General features: G+C 52.0%; 1 protein-coding gene across 3 annotated transcripts; it reads left to right on the top strand.

Annotated features, from left to right (window-relative positions):
• The first annotated feature begins 7,381 nt into the window (after positions 1–7,381).
• Gdf7 (growth differentiation factor 7) lies at positions 7,382–11,644 on the top strand. 3 transcript variants are annotated; one of them, XM_021202577.2, is made up of 3 exons: positions 7,397–7,763; positions 10,326–10,949; positions 10,989–11,644. In XM_021202577.2, exons 1-3 carry the CDS (start codon positions 7,397–7,399, stop codon positions 11,327–11,329), a joined length of 1,332 nt encoding a protein of 443 aa, XP_021058236.1. In that variant the 3' UTR covers positions 11,330–11,644. The 3 variants fall into 3 exon arrangements, with proteins under 3 accessions (XP_021058235.1, XP_021058234.1, XP_021058236.1); XM_021202576.2 differs by having other exon boundaries at positions 7,382–7,763; positions 10,347–11,644; XM_021202575.2 differs by having other exon boundaries at positions 7,382–7,763; positions 10,326–11,644.
• Positions 11,645–12,892: the final 1,248 nt, after the last annotated feature.

The following is a 12,892-nucleotide window of genomic DNA, read 5'->3' as shown; positions in this document are numbered from 1 at the left end:
AAAAAAAAAAAAAAAGGGTCAATTCGCATTCTTCTACATGTTAACCACCAGTTGTGCCAGCACTATTTGTTGAAAATGCTGTCATTTTCCCACTGGATGGTTTTAGCTCCCTTGTCAAAGATCAAGTGACCATAGGTGTGTGGATTCATTTCTGGGTCTTCAATTCTATTCCAGACAGATTGTTTTTAAAAAGCAACAAAAATCACCTCTGACTTAATGCCACACATGACTGACAGCAATGCAGCAGAGCCCCCAGAACTGTGTTGTTGGGGAGCAGGGTTTGGCGAATAAGACCCTGGGGAACACTATGTTGAAAGAGCCCATCATTGGTGTGAAGAGAAACCAAGATATCAGTGTTCCCTGAGATGGTAGTGTTGGGTGTGGTCATTTAGTTAAAGTCATCTCTGTACTTAGAATATTTTATATGCATGGTTCAAGACTTTTTCTTTTTTTTGAGACAGGGTTTCTCTGTATAGCCCTGGCTGTCCTGAAACTCACTCTGTAGAGCAGGCTGGCCTGGAACTCAGAAATCTGCCTGCCTCTGCCTCCCAAGTGCTGGGATTAAAGGTGTGCCTGGCTATGGTTTAAGATTTTACAACTAAGTTCTAGTTGTGAATATGACTCTTAGTGGTTTCGACAATGTAAGAGTACTTAGGAAATAATTCCCTGGGCTGGAGAGATAGCTCAGTAGTTAAGATCACTGACTGCTCTTCCAGGGGTCCTGAGTTCAATTCCCAGCAACAACATGGTGGCTCACAACCATCCATAATNNAATCTGATGCCCTCTTCTGGCATGTCTGAAAACAGCTACAGTGTACTTATATAAATATAATATATAAATTAAAAAAAGAAAAAGAAAAGAATTCCCTATATAAGCTCTGTCAGTGCACGGATTCCCATAATATGCTCATGTTTTCTGTAGCCGTTTGATTCACCTGAAATTAATGTGGGTTTGTATCATTAAAAAACAAAATTTTGTAGGTTCACTGTTCTCTGTGGGACAGCATCAGGGTACCTTCTGCAGACAGATTTTCCCAGAGGTCTTTGTCACATGGTCCCAAGACCCAAGTCAGCTTGCCTATTCAATGGATCTGTTGCAGGAATCAGGAGGCTTATTGGGCCCCAGTTAGCTTAAAGTTTCATCTGAGACTAGAAGCTACTTTCTGGTGTCTCCATCTATTTCTGATCTGTAGGCTCTGGATCTTCCAGCCCCATCTTCCCAGATTACAGTTAACTTTGTCCCTGTACTGGTGTGCTTCTCTGTTACTATGATTCTAGTTATGTTACTATTATCTATTAGTAACATAGTATCTTCTAGTAACATAGTTACTAGTCATGATGTTTCATGACTAAAAGCAACTTGGGGAGGAGAGGATTCCCCCCCCCCCTTACAGGTTACAAACTACAGTCAAGGGAAGCCTGGGCAGGAGTTCAAGGCAGGAACCTAGAGGCAGGAACTGGAGTAAACCATGGAGGAACGCTGCTTACTGACTTAATGCTCGTGGTTTGCTCAGCTTGCTTTCTTATACGATCCAGGAGCACCAGGAGTAGTGATACCAACAGAAGTCAGGGCCCTCCCATATCAATCATTAATCAAGAAAACGTCCCTCAGACATGCTAGCCAGCAACTCCTCACTAGAGGTTCTGCTTCCCGAGAGACTGTAGTTTGTGTTAAGTTGGTGAGCACAAACCATCACAACCCCCTTCATCTTTGTGCATCTAGAACAGGAACCCTGAGTGCTTTGTGCATCTAGAACGGGAACCCTGAGTGCTTTGTGCATCTAGAACGGGAACCCTGAGTGCTTTGTGCATCTAGAACGGGNTGTGCATCTAGAACGGGAACCCTGAGTGCTTTGTGCATCTAGAACGGGAACCCTGAGTGCTTTGTGCATCTAGAACGGGAACCCTGAGTGCTTTGACCACGGTTGGAGGAATGGGCATTCCAAACTATCACCCAATGGCAGCACTGATTCTAAAAGTCCTTGTTGATTTCTAATTTTGGGTACTGTTTTCATTACTGCTCTATTGCTGTGAAGAGACACTGTGACCAAAGCAAGTCATGAAAGAAAGCATTTAATTGAGATCTTGCTTACAGTTTTACAGTTCTAGTCCATTATCACTATGGTAGAAAGTAGTGGAACAGCTTTACATCCTGATCTGCAGGTAGCAGGTAGAGAGAGAGAGGGAGGGACGGAGAGTGAGAGGAGAGAGACAGAGAGAGAGGAGAGAGAGAGAGAGAGAGAGAGAGAGAGAGAGAGAGAGAGAGAGAGAGAGAAGAGACTGGGCCTGGCATGGGCTTTTGAAACTTCAAAACCTACCCCCAGTGACACACCTCTTCCAACAAGACCACACCCCCTCCAACTAGACCACACCTCTTCCAAGACCACACCTCATCCAACCAGACCACACCTCTTCCAAGACCACACCCCATCCAACCAGACCACACCTCTTCCAACAAGGTCACACCTCCTCCAAGGCCCCATCTATTCCCATTTAAAGAGGAAGAGGATGTTAGGCTTTGTTTGGAGAGACAGTGTCTCATCATGTAGCCCAGGCTTGCTAGAAAGTCCAAATCTCTTTGCTCCGTGAATGCTGGGATTGTGGGTAGAGGTCAACTCTGTCAAGGTCAAAAAGTCCATAGTAATGGTGGTTCGAAGGCAAGTTCCTCCCCTATACTACAGTGTTTTGTTTGTTTGTTTGTTTTAACTTTTCTGGATGGTCATCTCAGTTTAATAGTCCCGGGCTTAAGCAGCCAGGTGCAGTTACATACTGTGGCCAGAAGATGGCACTATCCACAAGTCTTCTGCAGTTTGTCCCGATTAGGAGGCACTGAAATGTACCCTGAGGAAGGCCTCTGGGAAAGAAGCTAGCTACCCTTCTATCTTATCCCTCCTTTCCCCCTCCCCCACCGGGTGGTTTGGGCCACAGAGCAGACCACGCCCAGTGGCCTGGGGCCAGGGCTTTTGAGGACCCCAGTGTGAATGCCAGAGCTGTTGCTGGGGGCAACCCGTGCAGCCTACTTATAGGTTAAGCATGGGAAATTCCTTCAGCTCCAGGAAGTTTGACCCTGGACATACACCAGTGCTGTGCTAGAACCTTCTGGAGTTCAGGTCTTTCTGGGAGAGACTCATGAAGCTTTCCTCGGGGTTGAGTAGGGGAGCTCGTGTTATCAGAAGAGAAGGAAAAGGCTGTGTCTCTACAGGTTATCTCTTCTCTCCCTCCATCTCCTCTCAGGGAGATCTAAACTGGTACCCTGCTTCTCCAGACAGAGGAGACTCTCCTCGTCCCTCCATCTCTCTTTGTCTCACTACAGTGAGCAGGAGGCAGAGCCAGGAAGAGTGAGGGCTTGTAGCCAGAGGTTAAACTTGAGTTCAGGTCTCTTGACTTTCTGGAGCAGACACTGAGTATTTTAGGTTTGTGAGGCTGCAGGGACCCAGAGCCCCCGGCAGTGGCAAGGACAGAGAGCTTCATGTCACTCTTCATTTCATTCACTAGTACCCTCCGCAGAGCAGAACCACAATGTTCTGGACCTCAGTGGAGAGCAAAGGGTCAGCTAGACACAGAGGTGGCTGTGGTGCCAAATTATAGGCTGCAGGTCACCACTGTCCGCTGCAAGACTTGGCTTCCTCTCATGGATCATGTGGGCTGCACAGCAGTTCGCTTCTAAGGGACCCCTTGTTCCCTTCTCAGCACACAGGAGACCTAGACATCTGGGTGTGGCTAGAGCTGGCTACAGGCATCTCGGGTTTCTTTCAGTTCCAGTACCCGGAAGCCATCACAATACCTCTTGTGATAGGATTTAAGACCAGATTTCTAAGTAGCATGGTTCCAGGTCATAGCCAGCTCCCTCGAATGGAAAGTTGGGCTAAACTACGAAGGCTCTGTGACTGAAGCAGGGGCTTTGAGCTCAGAATAAGCCAATAGGTTCTGCAGGGGCAGTAGACAGAGAATTTATCCCCGGGGAGAACACTCGGGGATGAAAATGTGGAACTCACTCCTCCTGACTGTGTGGGGCTGAGCATCATAGAGACTGGAAGGTGAAGACTTCCTGTCTTGTTTGCTCCCCATCCCTGAACTCTGCCATCTGCCACTGGGATGCTGTTTTCCAGTGAGTAAGTCCTGTGGCAGAGCCAAGGACAGGCACTTAGCCTGTGGCAGAGCATGTCTCCAGAGTCTTCTGGCTGGGATCTCAGCTGCCAAAGGCTCCCCGCACCAAATGTGGGCCCCTTAAGCGTGCCTGGGCTAGGTTTGGGATTGTGGATCCAAGAGGGGGCCATCTCCTCAACAGGAGGATTTGAGCTAAGCACAGTGAAGGGTGAATGGCCGAGGGAATTCCCTGACTTTCTTTTTCTGTCTTCTGAATTTTCACCCCAGATTGGTGTTCATGCTTTGGAAGCCCTGGGCAAGGGAGCCAGAGACCTGGAGGACAGGTGGACCCTGCTGCTTATCCTCCAGGCTGTTTTCCAAGCACAGTGAGCTCAGTTTGTGGCAGAGGCAGAAAGGAGAGTCCATTGGGCAGTTCTCTTTTAACCCTCCCCTGGATGGATCTTTGCTGAGAAGATTCCAGAGAGCCAGAGAGGACCATGGAGGGATTAGCAGACCAAAGCCCCTAATAGTCTTACCTCCTTAGTGTGGTGGAAGCCAAAATCTGAGGCAAGACAGTTAATCTAGGCTGTGCTACTTATCATGGGACCCCAGGCAAAGTTCACGTCTTCGTGACTCAACTTTCTTAAAAAAAAAAAAAAATCTATCACAGGATAGAGTAGCTGTAAGGAGATGACATGGGACATGTAAGGCAATGGGTTGGTGACAAGTGGCTAGTGTCACTGAAGCAGGAGGAAGAGGGAGGGAGCCAAGCAGGCCTCCAACACCCCCACACTTTCCTTTTTTGAGGGCTCTGCTTCAATGTGGTATCTGCTGACAGAAAAGACCTCTCCCATCAAGGTTCTCAGAATGTCCTTGATGGTCTGCCAGGCGTTTGTGTATTACTGGCTGTTGTTTCTTCTGCACATCCTGACTCTCTGTGAGTTTGCCTTGAGTATTGATGGATTCGTAACACCCGGAAGAGTGCCTAGCAATAAGAAGTTGCAACAAGAAGAGATGAGTGGAGATGGATGGATGAATGAATGGGTCTGAACCGAGAAGTACAAATGACGACAGTACAGCGTGTTTTACATGCAGCCACAGCGGGCAGGTTGGGCTGAGCCTCCCCTGCTTTTTATTTTCCTCTAACAGCAGCTTCCAGGGAACTCATAAAACCTACTTCTCTTCTGAACTCTGTTAATGCTCAGAACATCCTGAGGGATGGGAACAAGTGACTGAAACACCTCTGCTCCAAGCTGTATCTAAGCCACACACAGAATCATGAACCAGGACATTTAGTCTCGAACAAAAGCTATGTGGCCTACTTGAATCCACTTCAGGAAGGATCACTAACCTATCCCAATGTCCTGAGCTCCAAGGTGGCCTAGGGGAAGGGGTGTCATGTAGTCAAGTCACTTATCATCCACTGGGCCAACATAGTGCCAATCCCTTCCACTCTTCCCTTTATACAGTTGGAAAAACAGAAACCAAGACAAGTGGAGGGGACTCGGAGGGGCCAGGTCTGTTAGTGGCCAATGCCAGAGCTGGAACCAGGACGGTGACAGGCCAGGGCTCTCTGTTTTCTAAACAGACTTGATTTGTGAAACCCTCAAAGTCTGGACATGAGTGGCGTCTGTGGAAAGAAGGCCAGCAAGGCATCAGAACCCAGTGTCCCTCTGAGCAAAGAGACCCCTGGATGGCCATTGTAGGCAGGGGTGGATGGGTGGGCAGGGAGTTATGCCAGGAAGTCTCCACCCTACTAGAGCCACTTCCTCCAGGCACCCAAAGATTGAAACCCATAATTATGGCTTTTGCATCCGCTCCCCAACCTGGCTACCAAAGGTAGGTTGTCATCCCAGATGCCCACCATCTGGGCAACAGCAGGAAGGCCCTGAGTAGGGAGGCAGACAGCACAGACCGTGGGCCAGGTGCACACGTGCCTGCTATCCGGAGGGCAGGGTGGGAGTATAAGACTCCAACTGGGTTATGTAGCTCATTAGGAAGAGGCTTTTAGATAGCACCTCGACCTGTAGACTCACAGACTGGGCGGGGATTCTGAGTTTGGTATCCAGAACAATGTTAAAGTAAAGGGTTTGGGGTCCGGGCTTTTAACCCCCCTGACAGTTGGTCGTCTATTTTCTGGACATTCTTGCTCTGGGCTTTGTCTGAACTAAATCGACATACATGCTGGCGCCTTCGCCCCTCAGAGCAGGAGTGGGGAGGAAGTTAGCCAAACAAAAGTCCCAGCGTCTGCATGCTCAGGAGTGGCCCAGGCATAGGCTGGAGGTGGCCCACCCATGCTCATAGAGTGCTATAACCACACTGGCATCAGAGCGCTATTCCGTGGCTCTCCTGTGTAATCTCTGGGCTTGTGGCTGCACTCGAACATACCACAGCCCTCTTGCCTTTTGCTCTGAAGACCTTGAAGAAATGTGGTCACCTGCCCCACTCTCCCCCTTCCCTCCCCAGGCAGATAACTTTGGTTGGACATTCAAACCCCGAGACCTAATTTGAGTGGGATTCTGCTAGTCCCCGCCTTCCTAATTCATTAAACCCTTTAAGATTTCAGCTCCTGCTTTGGCTCAAGATGCCCACCCAAAGCTTTTCCTTTCCAACAGTCCATCTGTCCCCTCCAGCCACTCATCCTTCATCACAGATCCTCTCCTTTTCTCTGGCCTCCCACTGTTATCTTCAGAGGGCTGTGGACGGGAGAGGGCGGCATCCAAAAGTGTGCCGTAAACATCCCTAGTAACTCCCTGGTGAGCATCCATCAAGGGGGCGCACGGCGAGAAAGCTGGATGGGAGGGGCCCAGTCTTGTCTTGGCCCGGGTCTGGCATCCCTAACACTCACAGATCACGGGGAGGGCGGTGTTTCTCCGTAGAGGAGTGCGGAGGAAGCTGGGCGGGTATGCGCGACACCCCATCTTCCAGCCAAGGAGTGCGCTGAGGTCTTGGGGCGGGGAGGGGGTTTCGCAGTGCCTTAGGGAGGGGAGGCGGGGCACCGCGTTGTGGCGGGAGCCTCGGGCGGATGGCCTTCGGTTGGCAAGGACTAGGACCAGGCACTACAGCGAGGGGAGGCGGCTTCTACCCTGCATTGCACGATAGGCCTGAGTTGGGGGGCTCAGCGCTGCGGGTTGAGCGTTCAGCAGGGGGCGCTGCTCCGAGCGCTGGGCGGGGGTGGGGTGGGAGAGGAGGGGGGCAGCGGCTTGCTGCGCACACTTCCCCCATTATTAAACACTATGTTCAAAAGGCGTCGGGGGACTTCCCGGAGCCACGGAGCCCGTGTCGCGCGGCCGGCCGGCCCAAGGAGCCCATGGACCTGAGCGCTGCCGCCGCGCTGTGTCTCTGGCTGCTGAGCGCTTGCCGTCCCCGCGACGGGCTCGAAGCTGCCGCGGTGCTCCGAGCGGCGGGGGCAGGACCAGCCTGGAGCCCCGGGGGCGGCGGCGGCGGGAGGACCCTCGCCCGGGCTCCAGGCCCTTCAGCTCTCCAGGCCGCTGCGGTCCCGGGTCCCCGAGCTGTGCGCCGCGCTGCGGGTTCTGGCTTCAGGAACGGCTCGGTAGTGCCACACCACTTCATGATGTCGCTTTACAGGAGCCTGGCGGGGAGGGCTCCGGTCGCGGCAGTTTCAGGGCACGGGCGCGTGGACACGATCACCGGCTTCACAGACCAAGCAACTCAAGGTACTTTACGCGTCTTCGGCGCACCAGTCCATCCCGTCTGCTCTTGACTCGAGACGAGCCGGGGGAGGCAAGCTTCTGCTCGATTCGACCCTGAACTATGTTCCCTATAGCTATCCTCAGGTGCTGGAGAGAAAAAGTTGTCTTCGAAGTCATTGTTCATGAACCCCTCAGCCTGGACGGTGGTGCCATTCAAGGCTTGGTCTCCGAGGGCTGAGGGAGTGGGGGTTGCTCTTCAGAACAGACTGGCAGGTTCCCCTCAAGCAGAGCGGAGTTCAAGATCCGCTTCTTTGGGGAAGGGTCTAGTGTAGCCTTGGGACTGGAGCCCTGGGAGAAGAAAGATGGGCAGGGGTTGGGGCCTTTGAGTTCCCGCCAAGAGGGACGAGCAGCGATGGCAGTTTCTTGTGTCCAGCGGGGGACTGGGGACTATACACAAATTGAAGCTCAGGGGAATTCAGAGTAGATAAGCTGGTATCCCATTAAAGTAAATGGCCTCTCTCGGTACCAGGAGGACCCCTCTCAGGCAGGCCGTTTCGGGTGGATGGTGGCTTGTGTATGGGGAGAGAGTTTGGGTGGCTGGCTTCTGTGGCAGTAGGCCCCAGAAGCCAGAGTCCAGGACTTCGGCTTGTGTGGGGAGGAAACGGATGGCTGGAGCTCAAACATCACATCTTACCCTGTGCTGGGCCCTCCAAAGGTAGGATGTGGGTGGGGTTGTGGGGTGGTTGCAGTATGTGTGTGTCATCTGGCTTTTATTAATCTCCATTGAAGTCATTAAAGGAGACAGATAGGGAAAATTTAACTAATTTCAGGCGGAAATGCAAGTCATTTTGGCTTCAATTCTGCCCAGCCAAAGATCTAGCTTGGAAATCAGGAGGGAAAGGAAGGCAAGTGGGTAGGGCTGAAAAGTGAGGCTAGGCAGCCTTTGGCAGTCTGTAGGCCTTTGATACCAGCGTGGGAAAACAGGCTGTGGTGTCAGCCATCTCAGAAACGGCACTCAGTACGCAGCTTTGTTTCGATACATAGAAATCTCAGGTCCAGATGGTCCTATGGGGCACTTAGGACCAGCGTCTATTTTCCAAGGGTCTGTCATGGCATGCCACACTGACTGGTGGGATCCTTACAGGAAACTCCAATCCCAGTGTGCAGAATCAGGGAAAACTCCTAACCTGTCCCTGCACAGGATGCTCTCAAGCTGCCGACACTGAGAGTGGCCTAATGTAACAGAAGGACCAGACTTTGTTAGGGCTGGCTAAGGGTACAAGGTTATAAAACCAGCTAATTCCTTCCGGTGTAGCTCTGCTTCACCAGCAAGACTCAGAGGCCTGTCACCTTTTCTCCATCCCTCCCTTGGGAGGTAGCAAGGGGTGAGGTGGAGGCTGCAGAGAAGGGACTTTGGAAACGCAGGGACGGGGGAATAGGGTCCAGGGCCTCTGTCTAGCTTGCTCCCACCAGCTTCAGTTTAGAACAGAACTGTGGAGGCAAAACAGTATACCCAGACTGTAGACTTAGAACACGAGGGCCTGGCGCCCATGGTTGGTGAACAAATCCTTAAAGGTGGGGGGAGTTTGCATGGTCTCTCCGATGGGGCAAAACGAAACCATATGACCCCCTTCAAAGGCAACGCCTTATCTACTCTTTGGTGGAATTTAAACATTTTTTTTTTGTCTGAGTCCACCCCAAAAGAAAAAGGACCCATGACCAGAAATAAAACCCCAAGCCCGAAATAAATCACACCGGAGCGAAAGAATGAGCAAGCCTCCACCTCAGAAACATTGCTTCCTCTAATCTCTCCGTGAAGGTTCTCTGCGTCTCGCTGTCTTTTCCATTCCTCTTGGTGGCCGCCGGGGCACCAGAAGGAGCCAAGAACGGGGTTGAACGGGCAGGGTGGGCAGAAGCGAGGGTGTCGTGATGCTTATGCGTTCCGGACAATTCTCAGGGCCCAATTTGCACGGAAAACCGTGGTCAGTGAAGGTGTCTAGGCTGGGTTGGGAGAAGAAAAGGGACCAAAGGGAAAACTGCTTTTAGGGAATAAGAAGTTTTCGTTTTCGCACAGCCGGGAGTGCTTACAGCTCTCTGGGGGGCTTGGCTCAGCAGTAAGGGACAATTGTCACATAAAGCAAATTCTTGGGAAAGTGTGTGAGCACTTTCTGTTGGGCCCCCTTCAGGACACCCCTGCCCAGAAAATTGACCTACCATTTCGCAAAAGTAAGATGTCGGTGCAGGCAGCAGAACTAATGCTTAAGTTTTTGGTCAGGAGATGCAGTGGTGCGCTCTTGGGTCCCGCAGTCCAGCTATTAGGTGTGTGTATCTGTGGCTGTCACGGTGGTTGAAGAACCAAAGCTTAGGTGTTGGCGACAAGAAAGAATCCCTTTCCCCGAGGGCTAGACTGACATCATTCCTGCGGGAACTCAGATGCGGGGACGCTTGCCGGCTCTTATGGTCCTTTTTGCGTCACTTTATGTATCAAGGACAGCCAAGCCAAACGAAGCCAAGCAGCCCTCCCCATCGCTGCATGTCCTGGCTTTACCCTCACTCTGTTCTTTCTGTTTCTGTCCTTCCCCGTAGACGAAACCGCGGCCGAGCCAGGCCAGAGCTTCCTGTTCGACGTATCCAGCCTCTCGGACGCCGACGAGTTGGTGAATGCGGAGCTGCGCGTGCTGCGCCGGAGGTCTCCGGAGCCGGACAGGGACACTGCGACCCTCCCTCCGCGGCTGCTGCTGTCCACGTGCCAGGACGAGGCTGGCACAGCTCACCTGCTGCACTCCCGGGCCGCCGAGCCCCTGGCCGGCGCGCGCTGGGAAGCGTTCGACGTGACAGACGCGGTGCAGAGCCACCGCCGCTGGCCGCGCGCCTCCCGCAAGTTCTGCCTGGTGCTGCGCGCGGTGACGGGCTCGGAGAGCAGCCCGCTGGCCCTGAGACGGTTGGGGTTCGGCTGGCCGGGCGGTGGCGACGGCGGCGGCACGGCCGCTGAGGAGCGCGCGCTGTTGGTGATCTCTTCCCGTTCGCAAAGGAAAGAGAGTCTGTTCAGGGAGATCCGAGCCCAGGCCCGCGCTCTCCGGGCCGCTGCAGAGCCGCCACCGGATCCAGGACCAGGCGCTGGGTCTCGGAAAGCCACCCTGGGCGGTCGCAGGAGGCGGCGGACCGCGCTGGCTGGGACTCGGGGAGCGCAGGGAAGCGGTGGTGGTGGTGGTGGTGGTGGTGGTGGTGGTGGTGGCGGCGGTGCCGCAGGCAGGGGCCATGGGCGCAGAGGTCGGAGCCGCTGCAGTCGCAAGCCACTGCACGTGGACTTTAAGGAGCTGGGCTGGGACGACTGGATCATCGCGCCTTTAGACTACGAGGCATACCACTGCGAGGGCGTTTGCGACTTTCCGCTGCGCTCGCACCTGGAGCCTACCAACCACGCCATCATTCAGACGCTGCTCAACTCCATGGCGCCAGACGCTGCTCCAGCCTCCTGCTGCGTGCCTGCACGGCTCAGTCCCATCAGCATCCTCTACATTGACGCTGCCAACAACGTGGTCTACAAGCAGTACGAAGACATGGTGGTGGAGGCCTGCGGCTGCAGGTAGCATGCGGTCTGGGGAGGGTCTGGTCGCCCAGGACCCTAGCTGAAGAGCACATGTCCTCAGGCCCGAGGGACGGCGGACTATGGCCTCTGCCAGCACAGAGGAGAGCACACAGTTAACACTCACATTTACACACACTCCTTCACTCACGCACATGTTTACTGTGGACGGCAGGCGCTAAAAGCCTTGCTTATTTGCTACCATTGATACAAACTTCTGTCCTTTTTGGGAGAGGGAAGGGCGTCTATGTTTATGTTGCAGTAATTGGCACTAAATCCAAGTAGAAATGTGTTAGCATTGGGTTCTCCTTTTAGTTGGAGGTGGTGTAGCTGGATTCCTGACATTGGAGTGCCACTGCAGGGCTGTGATACCCAGAATCTCTGGAGGTGGGCATTGGGAATCTTCAAAAGTAAGGAACCACTGGCGCTTGGGAGGGAGCACCCATTTCCTAAACAACTCGGGTGTGGTACTTACTGTCTCTGTTTTGAAAAGGAAGCTTTATCCAAGAGACTGTGTTGTGTTGCAAAATGTCAATACGGACTTTAAAAAATTCATTCCAATTAGGAATGATCTGGAAAGTAGAAAGAATAGTTTTCTCCCGAGGGTGTGTGTGAAATGGAGAAGACAGGTGAGGGACAGGATAGGAGGAAGATAGAGCAATGGCTGTACAAGGGGCAGTGGAGGAGTGTGCTAAGAGGATTTCCTAAGGGGCTGTCAGGGACTCAAGTGTCCTGGGGCCACCAGCTTCAGCCAGCCCAGGATCCAAACCCATTTGCCAGGCAGACACAGCCCCCTCCAAAAGGCAATGAGTGTTTATGCTTGGCTGTCAAATCTGTGGTAGCCTGTGTGTGTGCCTTTCACTGTGTTCCTTGCTCTTTTTTTTTTCTTTCTTTCTTTTTTTTTTTTTTTGGCAGTGTGATAGCAAGGGGGAGTGAAGCCACATAAGCGCCTTTGTCAGTCCTAAACACACAGCCCGGACCTGCAGGGCTGGAGGAAGCAGAGTTCCGCTCCTACACTGTGGAATGAGCAGGTTGCAAGCCTGTCTCCCATCTCCAGAATTTTTGTTCTGCAGAGTCCTTTGAGTTCTTGGTGCCAGTTCATCCTTTGAGGCCTCCTGTCAATGGCGGGGGAAACAGAAACAAGCTTGGCTGCACCTGTCGAGGGTCCGAGGGCCACTTTAACAGTACCCTAGGTTTTCCAATTCAGGTTTTAGGGGAGGAATTAATTCTGCACTTGTCTTGAATGCCAAGGCCCAGGACAGTTTACAGGTATTTTAGTTCTTAGTGGATACTCCTGAGAGACAGGAAGGATGAAAATTTAGATTCAGCTAATTTATTTAAGAGTCTCATCTGAGTCCTTTTCATTTTGTAAAATTTCCTCCCAAGGGGAAAATAATCTGTGTATAATTTATTCTTAAAATGAAGACGTCTCTCCTTTTAGAATGTGAACTTATATGACTGGGGATCTCTGTAACCAGAAAATGCAATTATTTCATCATTTTTTCTTTTAAATCACAAAGTGGCTACTCTTGATATAATTTCGTCTTTTTTTTTTTTTTTTTTTTTT

The sequence above is a fragment of the Mus pahari genome, chromosome 7, assembly GCF_900095145.1.
Source record: "Mus pahari chromosome 7, PAHARI_EIJ_v1.1, whole genome shotgun sequence".
NCBI classification, from domain to species: domain Eukaryota; kingdom Metazoa; phylum Chordata; class Mammalia; order Rodentia; family Muridae; genus Mus; species Mus pahari.
The sequence above is the reverse complement of the archived record's forward strand: the minus strand, read 5'-3'. Positions and strand labels throughout refer to the sequence as shown.